The sequence below is a fragment of the Pleurodeles waltl genome, chromosome 4_1 (genome assembly GCF_031143425.1).
Source record: "Pleurodeles waltl isolate 20211129_DDA chromosome 4_1, aPleWal1.hap1.20221129, whole genome shotgun sequence".
In the NCBI taxonomy this organism is placed as follows: domain Eukaryota; kingdom Metazoa; phylum Chordata; class Amphibia; order Caudata; family Salamandridae; genus Pleurodeles; species Pleurodeles waltl.
The window spans coordinates 196,636,958-196,651,502 of NC_090442.1; the positions used below are offsets into that span (position 1 = coordinate 196,636,958).

General features: G+C 44.9%; 1 protein-coding gene across 2 annotated transcripts in view; it reads right to left on the reverse strand.

Moving 5' to 3' along the window:
* Window positions 1-12,579, reverse strand: part of WNT5B (Wnt family member 5B) — a 241,384-nt gene extending 228,805 nt beyond the window's left edge. Inside the window, exon 1 of one of the 2 annotated variants that reach the window (XM_069228102.1) lies at window positions 12,263-12,579. Coding sequence is in view for 1 of the 2 variants with exons in the window: in XM_069228098.1 (XP_069084199.1) it covers window positions 12,088-12,093 (6 nt within the window). In the remaining variant the exon portion in view is untranslated. The other variant, XM_069228098.1, reaches the window with a different exon arrangement.
* Window positions 12,580-14,545: the final 1,966 nt, after the last annotated feature.

The following is a 14,545-nucleotide window of genomic DNA, read 5'->3' on the forward strand; positions in this document are numbered from 1 at the left end:
TAGGAGATACCATAGGCTAGCTGGACCAATATTTTGATTTCCACTGGTGATGATTGAAAATGTTTAGTGCTCCTGGTGGCTGCAACAGCCTCCATTAGATGCAGTTGAACTTCCCCCACAGCTCTCCTGACCAAAACAATAATCTCTCTGGAACATCTATCCAGTCTAATAATTCCAACAGATTTTTAAGGAAAGACCTAGTTTGTTTTTCAGTTGGGGTTAGGAACTCTTTAAACGTAAGGCACATTGCATCTTAGAAGCCCCAGGTAATAGACCCATGATACCAATGGCTTTGTGTCCCTAGGATCTCTCACCTAGAAGTGAAATGGAACAGAGAGCACTCGAGTCTCCAAAAGATTATTTTTGTTGCCTTTACAGACTGGTTAAGAGACAAAACTGGTCCTTGCCCTCCTATCTAATAAGTTCTGGACTCAAGGGCACAGAAACAGTCAGGTTACTGGGCACCTGCATTGCCTCACCATGTCAGAGATTTTGTAATCTTATGTTCAGAAAGAAAAGCAGCTTCTTACATTCAGCTCCTTCTCCTATCTGGTACAGCAGATTGCAGGCTTCTTTCCACACTTGCCAGAGTAGAATAACTCTGTGGATGCTTTCAAGATGGAGGAGCAAGAAGAAATGAGGCTGCGGAGATGGCGAAGCAGAGTTGCTGTGCTGGCAGGCACACCACCGCCATTTTCAGGCATCCACCATACTGCAAAGAGCACATTTGCTTAACACACAATAACCAAACGACCTTGGGATGGAGCAGAAAAGGTTCCCAGTTATAAGGTGTCTAGGCTAAGTGGTTGCAAAGGTACTGGCTGTTTCACAAGTGGGCAGGATGCATGAAAGGGGTGTTTAATGCCAGTTATCGTGAAGCGCAGCCAATCTTGGGTCAGACTTGCGATAGCACTTCTCTCCATTTAATATTAGTGTTCACTCATTTATTTTAAGTTACCCAATGCCCGATCAACTAAAAGAAAATGGTCATTCTTTTCCTAAACATCTTCAACGCCCCCTCCAAAAAAAATCCCCAAACGAGTGACGCAATTTAAATAATACATCATATAAAAAGAATCTCTTCAAAGAAACAATGTCAACTTATTCAGGAAAAAAAGAGCCAGAATGACTTGACTGCACCGGTGACTGAAATGCACTACCCCAATTGAAATTCTTCCTGCGCCGTGGTCTTTGGAGACCTCAAGACATGTACTGCCTTTAGGCAGTTTTAACTGGGATACTCAAACATTTTAACAAACGTGCATTATTAGGACTACAAACTGTAGTATGCACGCTTAGGCAGATTAAGGGAAAGTATGAAAGAAATTGAAAGTAGCTGACCCAAATGTAAGTCTGCCCAGGAAAAGGGCTCTATGGTGGCGGTCCCTGGAGCCACCAAGTGTTTAGATGCTCAGATATGAGAACCTACCTGCTGAATCGAGCCATCTTCAAGGCAGAGCACAGAGAGAGCCATCCGACTGAGCCTGCACAGCACAAGAGATGGCTTCCACCTAAGTGTCAATCAGAAGATATAGGCCTCTTGACTATGAACTACTATACTATACTATAATAGAGGTGTTGCTCTCATTTAAAAAAAAGATGAGCCTCAAACACATGTACTGAATTTCAGAAGCATTATTCTAATAAATGTACCGTGATACCTTGCACTTCTGATAGAGACATCTTTCATTATCACTTCGGTTCATGCAAAACTTTTATGTTCTTCCCTGGTCCCACCAAAATATGCTCTTTTGGGCTCATCCACCTATGCTGCTCTTCTGTCCATCTACACTACTCCCTGTCCACGGTCTCTGATACTATGGTCAACTCTGTGCCCAAATCTGCTCGTACTCATCGGTGCTCTTGCTTCTTCTTCTAGCATGCTCCCCCCCAAGCCCATTTATGCTATTCTGTTTATGGCCATCGATGCTCGTGCACATTGTGGCTCCCCTCTGCTCGTGAGAGTCTCTGTTCAAGAGCACTCAAAGTACAGTCAATGAGTTAGCATGCACCGCTGGACAAAGTTTCGCTCAGTTCGAGGAGTGTCACCCACTGAAGCATTTTATTCCAGGAAAAAGGGGCTTTGAAGTATGTTTGTACTAAAAGGAACCAGTCTATACCCAGACAGCAGCACCACTGCACGTGCTCCAAACAGAATTTCCTACTCTTCTGCAAGCTCTTGTTCCTCCATCTTGTCAATACGGTAAAATGCATGCCACGATTGCCTGCATGCTATGCAGAATACAGACTAGCGAATGCTAAGCCGCCCTGCACGCAGCTTCCCCATTATAAACCTATACCTTGGAATTGCTATTGGACCCAACTCGAGTTTGAGGATACTTTAAATATCATAGAACGGAACCTGCAAGTCTGTTCCATCTAATTGAATCTCAGTATGTTTACCCATATTGACAACAAAAGGCATCTTTACGCTTTATCGTGAGAATGTAACAGCTTTATGTCAGTCGTATTGTATAGACTGATATAACAGATATCATGACTACACCATCCATGTATATCCAGAACTTATCATAAAAATGACCAGGATGCTCGGCTGCTAAGATTAGATTATCATTGGATTGTAACATTGGGAACTGCCCTGATGAAGGTGACCTTTACAACTGAGGAGCACCGAAACACGCGTAGGCCTTCTGTCCCCACTGTACCTCTGACAGAACAACTTCATCACCGTCCTTTTCCAATTACAGATTGTGTTTGTATCAGAACATAAATTGTTTTTGCATTCCCTTTGATTAGTTTCGTTTTTCTTTTCATTGATTTGTTATTTTTGCCTCTCTAAGCTTCTTTGTGTTATTATGTAAATCTTAGTATATTTTGTGTAGTTTTTTCTTTGTATTCTTCATCCCATTTGTCTTTAGTCTAGTATGAGTGTGGCATGTCTGACTTAGATACCCAGTTTCTCATTTTTTTATATCTAGTTTTATGTCCTCCATGTATTTTAGCATTTTGTAAAATCATTAAATAAAATTATATTTTTGTGACAGAATATTCTCATTTGTTATTCTAAATCCAGGTTCAGCCGTCCTGTTCAATTATGTGTCATTGTTAGTCTTCGGCATACTATGTTGTAATTATCTCTATCTATAGTGATCTACACCTGAAGATCATTATTCCTTCAGGTTTATTGTTGTAGCTGGTTTAGCAGATTTCCTCTACACTATGCAGAATACAGAAACAACACTTGCTAAACAAAGCCACTCACCTCTATTACTCCACAGAACGAACTTCAAATAAGGAAATAAAAAAAAAATTAAAAAAATAAAAAGTGTTCTCTAAATAGAATTTAAATGACATAAGATGGCTGTTCGAAGAAACTAGAGGCGTACCTCTTGTGATAAAATCAAGCGAGGGAGGCATTGCTGTTTTAACACAAACAATTTGAGAAAGCTTGCTTTGAGAGGTTGTATGACAAAGAGATATGACGTCATATCAAAAAACCATTCCGGATACCTTGACAGTAACAAAACTGCAAAATGGGGCCAGAAAGCGCAATATAAAAAAAATATGTATCAAGGCTACCCCAGTCTGTGTTCACCTATTATTCTTGTGTTACAAAATCTAAGCCTGCAAGGTCTGGACAGTCAGTGTATAGCTCTATACACTGGACTCCTCCAAAGTACCCTTCGCCACAATTTAGAAAGTGTTTAAGGGTGGACCGCGGAATGCGGGAGGACACAAAGGAAGAACAGTGAGTGTTGAAATAAAACACGGGTCTTCCAGTGCCGCTTGGTACTTCTAGCACATGTTGTGACGAACAGTGGTTGGACTCAAGGAATCAGACTCTTCGTTCAGGTTAATGACTATCAGCTAACGCAGCTTAAGAAAATCAAACCGTCCAGTCGTGGGGACTGAACGAAGTCATATCAATGATCATGCATGCCCAGGAAAAATTAAGTGGGTACTACAGCAATGGATCCAAGACAGTAAAAAGACATCTTCTGCAATTAAAATGGGCGTAATTCTCCAAAAGATCACAGCCAGTATAATTGGGTCTTTCCTAATATAGTCTTGGGCTTCCGAGCTGATCCCCAGAACAAAGGGAATCATTATTCAGTGTCTCAGCCCACGAATGCCTGGTTTTGGTAAGTACTGCTTTGGTTAGTCATGGAGCATGATGAAATGCATTATGCTAAAGGAGAGAATTGCAGACATGCTCCAAACGGGAAAATTCAACGATAAGCACATAGAAGAGCTCACCACTACTAATTTTGTTTTTCTATCAGGAAAACTACAAAAAAAAAGTGACCTGGATTTTGATAAATACTATATATGGACGTTTCAGTGGTCTGTTATATCGAACACCTGATAAGAAGGGGCAGAGAATACAAATAAGGTCAAGATATTATAATCCATCCTGAAATCAAGATGACTGCTGATGCTCAAACAAACACACGAGCAAGCTAACACGGTAAGTGAATCCAGAATCCCTCCAAATATTCATGAAATTTTTGGCTACTATAGCTGACTTGATAGCAGAAGGAATACACAATTTGGAGTCTATCTATCAGAAGGAAATGATAAGTGATGGTCATGCTGTATTCGTTTTGTAGGACCAGGTGACCTGGGTTCCAATCCTGCCTTTTGCTTTACCAAACTGTGTAGCTTCGGGCAAGTCATTTTATCTCCCAGCATCTCGAGATCCTCTTCTACTGGAGTTCAAATGTTGTCCTAGTAGGCCAACCCTGTATTAGGCACTTTTGGAAAATAAATGCAACATTTATTTATAAATATAATTGCACAAACTCCATGGATACAGAAGCATCCAACATGACGCATACATGTTAAGTATAATCTACTGACGCCCTATTTAGATTTCTTAACAGAAGAAAGTAGTGCCTTGGGTAAGGGCCAGTGAGCAGCACTCGCGTCCTCACCGGCTCGTTCGTAGCTGCTTGAAGTTATCAGTCCGTACACTGCTCCTCCACAAGAAGGTGGACTCCGTCACATTGCTGTGGATGGAGGTCTCATAGCCCACTTCGATGGACTCAAGCATCCCTGAAATCACTAACAGGCTGTTCGTTTTATTAGGTCTGGGTTTTGACTGCACAGCTGTCGAACAGACCTACCTCTTGCTTTATACAATGGCCCTCAGGCCCGCTCCTTTCAACCACTGGCTTCCTCCAACCAGCCACTTTCAGGGACTGATGTAAGACTATCAATCACGCCCTATCTGAGCCCAGTGGAATATTTGTATCTCTCACCTAATGCCACTGGACGCGCCCTTCCATCTCCTCTCTAGAGCTTGCTTTAAACTGCTCGAGTGACGGCCTTACAACTAGGGAGACTCCCATACTGCTCGCCTTTCGTTTCTTGTCTGGCTTTGATGTGCTTATGCTGCATGTTAGCGCATTAAACCCAAAACGGTTAGCTTTACTAATGCTCGTTATTAACATTAGCCACGTTTTGTGATAAACGAAATATTAGCGCACTGCCTTTTGCCAACTAAGTTCTTTGGAGTGCGTGACCTGATGAAAAAGAAGCTATGAAAATGTGTATTTTACATATCCTTCCACGTCTACAGCTCTATCGGAAGTTCACCTTGGTGTCGTCCAGTGAGAGGAAAGTATATTTAATAGCTCAGCCCATGAGCTGCCTTAATGAAGTCAAAGGCAATCGGGGTCCATTTATCAAATGATGTGAAACGCTGAGAATTCTCGGAAAGTTTTTCAACCTCTTTACTTTCTTGAGACTGGAAGAACTTCCCAGCGGAACAAGCCATGTTGACGACCTTTGTGGCTGTCAAATTGTTTCCTGACCTGGCAGATCAGGAAATGGTCAGAGGGTCAAAAAGCCCTTTGGGTATCCGGTTCCAGATGGTTACACTCAGTAACAACAAGGCAGATGGTTGGCAAGATGTCTGACCCAGAACAGGAGCAAGAACCAGGATTCCGAGGTCCAACAGGTCCCTCCACTGGGATGTGTGCAGGTGCCTCCCGGGTTCACGGTTCTGACTGTGCTATTTACAACCTCAGAGGCCACATGAAGAAAGTGACGAGTCCACGTCACTGCCCAGGATCAGCTTACCCAGTTGAGAAAAATATAACATCTGCTAATTATTACTCATAGGTGATTAGAGGCCTGACCCACTGAAGTGAAATCACAAACTTCCAGGGCGAGAGGAAGTGACATTATGCACCCTTTGTCTCAGGATGACCTCACAGGACTGACCCTTTCTCCTATCGTTAGACCTTAAACGGCTAGGGACCAGGTAAATGACGAAAAGTGAAAAGAGAATAGAGCTATTATTCTGCTTCTGCCTTTAAAAGCTCCAAGGTGGTTCCAAATACCGAGCCATTTGTAGCAGTAGCTACTCCTAGACATCCCTTAATGAAATCCATTATCGGGCCACAACTTTTAGAGCGAGTGAGAGTGAGTAAGTCAGTCAACGAGTGAGTGAATTTCTGCACTTTCTAATTTGTCAGGGAGCCGCTGTTTCTTGCAGAGGGCTATTAGGGGATCTTGCACAGCAGTCTTCCTTGTGTCGCTGTACGTCAGTGTGCAGCCAATTTCTGAGAAGCGATTCCTTGTCCCCTACAAAAACAGGTTGACCATTTAGACAGCTGTCGATCTCAATCACCCTGCAAAAAAAGGCCAAGGGCTGCAAGATAGTATTTTTTGTACTGAATGAAATATCAGGTGTGTCCACTTCCTCATTTCTACATTTGCAAGTTCTTACAATATTGATTATTGGGGGGCTCACTCATCGGTCTGACATAGCATTAAAGTACACAATTCTTGAAGTTGCTGCCTCGTGTGACAAAACTTCTCAAAGTGATGTTAACCCAGTGCACAGAACAAAACAGACTTAACGCAGAAATCGACTGCACAACAAATAAAACAGTGTCTTCGAAGTTTGCACATTTGAAAAGCTAGTCCAGAGCGTATGGTAAGCAACTGGTGTTTGACAGCTTTCTCCTCCCACTTTGTCTACCATGGTGAGATGGCAATCCACGGATGCTGTACATGACTATCCAGTTTGGCCCCCATCATTTATGCTGTGAAGCCTTCCATGTAATCGACCATTGTTACAAGAGATTAACAGTGTTTCAGATTCTTTGTCCTCTGGGATTCATTAGCCTTTCATCAATGAAATGATGGACTTACTAAATAAAGGGTGTAGCTTTGAAGATCATTTACCTCCACAGAACCGAGTTTGTCTCACTGGAGACCTCACCCTGTGCTTAATTTGTGCTTGTGACTGCAGGTGGTGAACACAAGCGCTCCTTTTTGGGTAGCGGACCTTGTTTTTCATCATCAGACTTTAACCCATAGAGAGAAAGGCGGCAAATGGATAAAGAAAGACAAAGATGTAAAAACAATAGCAAAGGGATAAAACGGGGTGAAAAAAAACTAGCAAATGTGACCTAAAGAGACAGGAGGTGTAGGGAGTGGTACAAAGAATCAGGGAGTGCAATCAAAACAAGGCTGCGTTGGTGATCAGCAACCACAGCGTTCATCAGCGCGATCGCTGTCCATCCTAAGGGGAGGGGTATTGTCTATACACTACATTTGCATTTGTATGAGTTGTCTATACACTACATGTGCATTTGTGGAACCCAAACACCACATACATTCTAGAAGCATTTTCCGTTTTATACCAAACTGGATAATTCCAATTAAATCCGTTATTTCTTCTCCCAGGTCCCTTCACAACACATAATGCTAAGACACACGCCAAAGACCAATATTGGTAATGCAGTTAACAGGTTACCATAAATAGGAGTCTTTTTTTTTGTCTGGGTAGTTAGCGGTCTAGAGAGATGATGGACCATATTGCGTTGAAGGGCTCATCAGATTTCTGCACACATGAGAGGTGGTCGTCCTGATTAGGGGTGCGATTCCTAATACATCTGATATGCGTAGGACCGAGCCTGATGTATTTTATACACACACAATGCAATGGATACAGACGATGTGCTGTGCGTTGCTCTACGTGATAGTTATTAGATGGATGGACATTAGTAGAGACGGACTTTATGGATGGAACCTCTCTTTCTGTATATTTTATAAGCGTTGGATAATATATCTGTGCCCTGAGAAAGGTGTGTGACCTATTGGCCACTTTACACCGAAACGTATGTCGGCACGCTTATTCATTAGGAGGAGCTTGGAATTTCCTGGACTGTGACTTTGAAGTTCAAGATGTCTACAATCTACATAGCAAAGGACAATATAAGGAGGACCCAAGTGAACCCTTCTAGAACACTTTGAATTGGAGATGCACCTTTGTCATTGGTGGACATTGAGCTATATTCAATCTGTTCCATACACAAATTATATGATGGACTATAGTGCCTCCTCTTATGAAATATTTGTTGACCTATGTACTAACTAAGTAATTTGTCTTTTTTACTTATTTTTTATTGATGGAGGAGTGTGGTATACTTGAGTATGAATGATGGCAGAGAGAGAGTTTTCCATGTTTTGACTTTAGAGTGCTTGTTCATATAGCAGGTATTTATGATTAATAATAAATCTTTGCATATTCTATTCAATATAGCTTAGCTTTTTACGTAGGTATATATATTTTTTTGCTCAACGTTTATTATCTTTTTCAGGATTCTTGTTGGAACCTTGACAGGAGGTGCGTTTTTTTCACCTTTTTCTTAGCTTGTCCTTCACTCACTCTCCGTTGATTGCAAGCTAAGCCAGTGTACAAATTTAGAGGAAAAAGCGTATTTGGGCAGCTATCTAAAAAAAAAAAGCCAGTCGTGAGACACTTGAGACATGAGAGATGGGAGTTTTGAGAGATATTCACAATGAATTATGAGAAACACATGATCAGAGATTTCTTTTTATGGTGTACAAGTTCAGCAAAGCACAACTATGTTGTGAAAAGCGAGATAATGGCCCTCATCACTCCCCCACCCCCCCCGCCCCGAAATGTTTTAAAGAGTTAGCCATCAAAAGGTCCTTATTTAATGATTAATGCAACCTTTGCTCAGCCTCTCTTCAAAACACATACAAAATACAGGACAACGACCCACCTTACCTGGAACTCCTTGGACGAATTGACACCAATTGTGTCAAACAGTGTTAAATCACGTGCAATAGCAATGAAAAGTATTTATGGGTTTCTATCCAGCTAGAGTGCATGCACCTTCTGCGCCACTGCCCTTAGGCCAGGCCTAGCAGCTCACCTCTGGGATGCTACAGCTGTAAGTGTTTAACTTTTCCTGCCGCCTGCACGAGGACAGACTTCAATTGGTAACCAGTGAACAAAAATAAACACAGAACAGTTGCCGTCGACGAGCGATTTAACAAAATAAAATGAATAATTAAGCTGAAAACATTAAAAAGTGTGCCCATTCACCCCTAGATGTAGGCATGTATAACATCTCAGGTCTCCTTTTCATTTTCCGGAACGAGGCCTGCCAGAGCCTCAGACCACAGCCATTTCTGACCTCTCATCACGATCCATCCCAGAGCATGCGTTTTCTGCTGGCACTACCCACCAGGAGGCTGGACCTGTGCCATTCTACCCAAGGAACCACAGAGGCCCAACATGGGGAAACAAAAACCGGTGCTCTGCCGGGACAGCTTTATTTTTATACCAGCACTTAACACATGAGCCCCGCAGCAGAAACCAACTGGGTGTGTACAGTACATAATGCCGAGTCGTTTTGCAATCACAGATACCCTACCCATCCTTCTCTTTAAAGCGGTTACCTTACACAAAGTCGTATCTCGCGCTTGGCATAATGCGGCTATAATATTAGTCAAACATGTAAACTTTCAGCTTGAGCAAAATCGAGTTATATTTTCTCAGACCCAAAAGAATCCCACGAGGGAGGGGTGCTGCAGTCTGCACGCCCCTAGTACCCACTTCGTGTCCTTATTGTTATATTGACTTATTTACCATGCATTTCGTGCAGCAAACTAGGAATCATTTTTACCACACGTGTGGCTTCAACCACTGACCATAAACCAAATCGTTGCGCACAGCATAGCTGATAGTTAGTTGTATAAAGTCTTAAAAGCAAAATGAACCCCTTGACCCAACAATAGCCCTCTCCTAGTCTGAGAAATCTGCACACACCGATAGAAGAATAGCTACTCTGCCAACTGGGAAATAAGTAAACGAGTCTAAATCCCAGTTACCCCATTTGTTCAAATTCTGTAATCCTGAGCAAATGTTACAAAATGTATCATCTTCCTATGCCCTGCTTCCCTCAACTGAGTGCTTGGGAAACAGCCAGAACCCTTGACCTCCACCCCACTCCCGGATTAAGAGCTACATAAACTGCAATGCACAAAGAAGAACTGGCAAAGCCAAATAGGTCTGGATTACATTTTAAATTAAAAACCTCCTGAAGTGAAAATATAAGATAGTATCAATGTTTGCGTTCTGTTCTCGGTATATCTAGAACACAAGAAATTTAATGTGATATGATTAAGTATACTTTTGGGGTACAAAATAGTCAGGCATGCATGCAAAACATATAATAGGCGGCATGATAAACCAAAAAGCCAAGTGCATTAGGCGAGAGAGTTATTGTCCTCTGGTAAGAGCCAACAGTCGTTTGTATAATGTTCTAAGAAGCCAGGCCGAAAACATACTTAAAGGGGCCAGCAAGTGAATGAGGGCTCAAAACCAACTAGGCATCATATACCAAGGGATCTGTGGGATTCCCCAAGGTTCAAACTCTGTGTAAGAAAGAAGTAGGGTATTTTTCTTCTGTGGCCCCTTTAAAGAGAAATTAACAAGTCCCCTTTCAGTGCCGCGGTAAACTACTTTAGGTGAGGCGGGGGCCTGCCCGTGGGTGCACAGTACTAGCCGCGGCATTCTGCAGGGACAAGGCGAAGAGCGGCGAGGGGGTAAGGACGAAGCAGGGAAGATCAGCTCCATGTGCGGTGCCGGGCTGTCTGGTGCAGAAACGCAGCACAAGCTCAAGTTTGCAAGGCATGGTGTAACGCCACAGTTCCCAGCCTGCAGGAGAAGCATGTCTCTCTCGCACTGTCTGGGACTCTGGAGAGATCTCACCCTAAAACTTCTTTCTGCAAAATGTACGGGAATGGGGCAGAATAGATCCTAAATGTGACATGATGATTCTAGCAACACTGAAGAATAATGCAACAAAAAAGGAGGGGGTACTTAATGGGAGGTGGAATTTGATATGGCAGTATGATGAATAAAACATGTTCTGCCAACTAGCCGGTTACTTATTACACAGACTGCAATCATACATACAATGGTCAATTAACCTTTCCTTAAGTTTACCGGGCTGCCAGGCAAATATCACATGTTCGCACCTATTCAACGCAGTGACATTTAAAATAAGATATGTTCTGCTACTGTTTACTGCAAACAAAAACTGTTTTTATATTAATCTCGCAGCTTCCTTAACAAGACGTTTTTAACTTCTATGTATGGGTCACGCCAAAACAATAGATCATACACGTTTTCTGCGCTTTATCCACCTGTTAATTTCGCGGGAGGCGCTTAAGATGGTGGTAAATGTCCCGCGTCCGCCTTGTCATACACGTTTAATCGTGGGGTTGGTTCGTCCTTACCAAATCTCGCTACAACTTTTCCCCGCATGTAACGGAGACACAGGGAAGGTGCTCCGGTAGTAACACGCACCTTCACTTCACGCACCTTCAACAAAGAGCGCCACAGCGGCGCCCCTCGCTTGAACCCCCCCTGTGCGAGTGCTGGCCTCGTCGACATTGGATTGTATTTGACTTTTACAACAAAATTCCCTTTTAGAAGGAGAAGCAGTTAGTTGGGGACATTGCAGACTGGCATGGAGTGGATGGAAGCCAGGGGAACCGTGGAAGACCTCATGCACACACACAGGCAGGGGGAGGGGTCCACGGCTTTCTAGGAACCGGGAGGGCGAGAGAGGGAGTTAGAGAAGAGTCCGACAGCTTCAAAAGAAATGTTTGACAGAAGAAGGGGTGTAAGAAGGGCGCTGGAGCCCCGGGGCTGGGGTTGTTTGGGAAGCATTGTGCCCTTATCGCCTGTACCCACTACGAGAGAAAACAACATGTGGGATTAGGTTCTGTGTGTTTCTTCCCCGGGCGGGGGTGATGGGATTACAACGGTACAGACAAGCGCCCTACCTGCATGCCCGCGGCACTGGAGGGGCGGAGTGGGTTCTCCCACAGTGGGGTCCTCCCGCCTGAGACCCCAGGCAGGCACAGTGCAGCTTCTAGGGCTGTCTGCGGCTCTTCTCCCCTCTGAGGGGCGCAGTCACACTTCAAAGCGGGGCTCCTCTGTGCAGAACGGGGTGCCCACCTTGCAGATGACGGCAGGGCGCGCTCCAGAGCCCCTCCTCTGCGCGCCGGCAGCAAAAGTAAAATCCACGGGCTGCGCTACTGCAGCAGACACCTCACACAGCGCCGGACCCTCCTGCAGCTCTGCCTTCTGCAGGGAGCAGCAGGTCCCCGGCTGTATCCCAGAGGGGGGCGATGCGCTGCTGGGAGGGGGCGTCAGTCGTCGCGTGCGTGCAGGCACTGGATGGAAGCAGGAGGCGGGCGGGCGCGCGCTCACTCTCGTCTCCCTAACCTGCCCGCTCCACGGCTCGCGGCTTAATGCTTGGCTCGCGCAGAGCCCTCAGACCGCCCGCGCGGGCGCGAGCCCCGGGCCCTCCCTTCTCCCCCCACGGAGCAGGCCGCCCGCGTGCCATTGGCCGGCACCGAGGGGGCTGGGCGGGGCCTGTGCCTCCGCGCGCGGACCCTCAGGACAGGGAGCCAGGGAGGGGGTCCCTCGCCTCACCCAGGGTTGGGGGCACCTGAGGCGCGCGGAGGAGGACCCGAGTCCCCGCCAGCAGGCCAGACTCCCAAGAGGCACCCCGCGACCTCGCCCCCTTTGCAAGCGCTGATGCGGGTACCGGAGTCAGGCCGCGTTAACTCCGCGCCCGCTCGGTGGAAGTGCCCAAAACTTTCCGAGGCGAAGTGCTCTGAGGGGTGCTCCACTGTCTGAGTTAGTGAGAAAGAAGCTGCTGAATAACGATAACTTTTTAGTAGAGCTTTACACCGCCTCCAAGCGCTGTAAATAACAGGTGTTCGTATTGGTACCCAGCAGCAAAGCGCTAGCGACCTGTGACGCGTGGCACTCTGCCTGTCAGGTTTTGAATGGCAGATCAGTGGCCCACCGCGCTCGGGTACGCCGCCTCAAAGATCCCTCTGGCGTGCACTGGACTTCGATGAATAGTTTACAGGCCGCAGAAATGAAATTAACTTTTATTTGTTTAAAAATGAGTCATGAAATGCTGCCCGCACGCTTCCAACAAGTGACCCTTGTGACTTACGTGTCTTTTGTGATCGGATGCTGCTGGAGTAGAAATGCTGCTCCAGTATAAACGTGCCACTGCCGAACCTCGGTAGATATTTTATGGGTAAGGCAGGTGGCGGGATGTTTTACGACTGAAATGTGTACCACGTGAGAGCTTGGCCTGTTGTGAGGGCACTGAAAAGCTCGCTTAACCCGATCTTTCCACGGAAAAGTGTTTAGACTGAGTGAATGGGGTCACACCAGGACAACCGGTCATTTTTTGAGACTAGGCTCCCTCGGGTCACTTGAGAGTAATGCCGAGTTTTTCAACGAGAGTCCATTGCCTTGGAACTGCTGGCCCAACTTGAACTTGCTTTCATTGGAACGCACTGCAACTGCAGGAATATTTTAAAAGGTCACAAAGGTAAACTGATCATTTTGTGGCAAGGTAAAAACCTAAAATGTGGGTCAGACCCTGCAGGGGAAGGTCACGCGAGCTTCGTCAATGCAGGTGAGCGCCATGCAACAAGACCCGTAAATACCGGTTGCAATGTAGCGTGGCAGCAGACCGCGTATCATATGAATCTGATGTGCAATTTGTTTTATTTAGTTAGTTAAGAAAATAAGGATAGTCAAACAGTTGTACCCGTTTTGCTCCCTGGTGAGCCAAACAATGCGTTTCTATCACCCTGCAACATATGCCAGGGCTCTACTTGGTGCAATTGAAAACTGCAGCACGGTGATTGGAAATGGTGTATGGCAGGCATTGTGCATCGTGCTGTCAGCACTGTATTGTCAGCCGTACCATGCGACCAGTCGTTGCAGCTTCCTCCTGCCAGCTGGTCAGCTCCACGTGGATGGTAACAAACCGCATGCAAACATAGCGAGTGGCTGTGCGTTGGCTGTAACGGGTCCAAGTGCATGGTATTTCGCGATCGAAAAATATCCATCCACTAATTCATTCGTCCTTTTCAGGCAGCACGCCTACTCTATCTGCAGTGTAATGAACTGCTTCTAAACACGAGCCGACATGCATTGTAAATAGAGGCTATCGCGTGGAACTTGGCGTTACAAAAAGCTTTAGTTTGTTCATACATTCATCCATCGATTCATCTGCATCTACGCAGCTCTTCGAAGATTAACACACAAAAAAGATCGGATCATAACGAGAAGTCAATTTTGTAACTAACCCCACTGTCTGATTTAAGGCACTATTTAAAATCCTTCAATCACGTGTCTTTGTCTTGTAGTTAACTATTTATGGGTGTACTGCAGCAAACCTAATGAAGAGAAAAAAACGAAAAA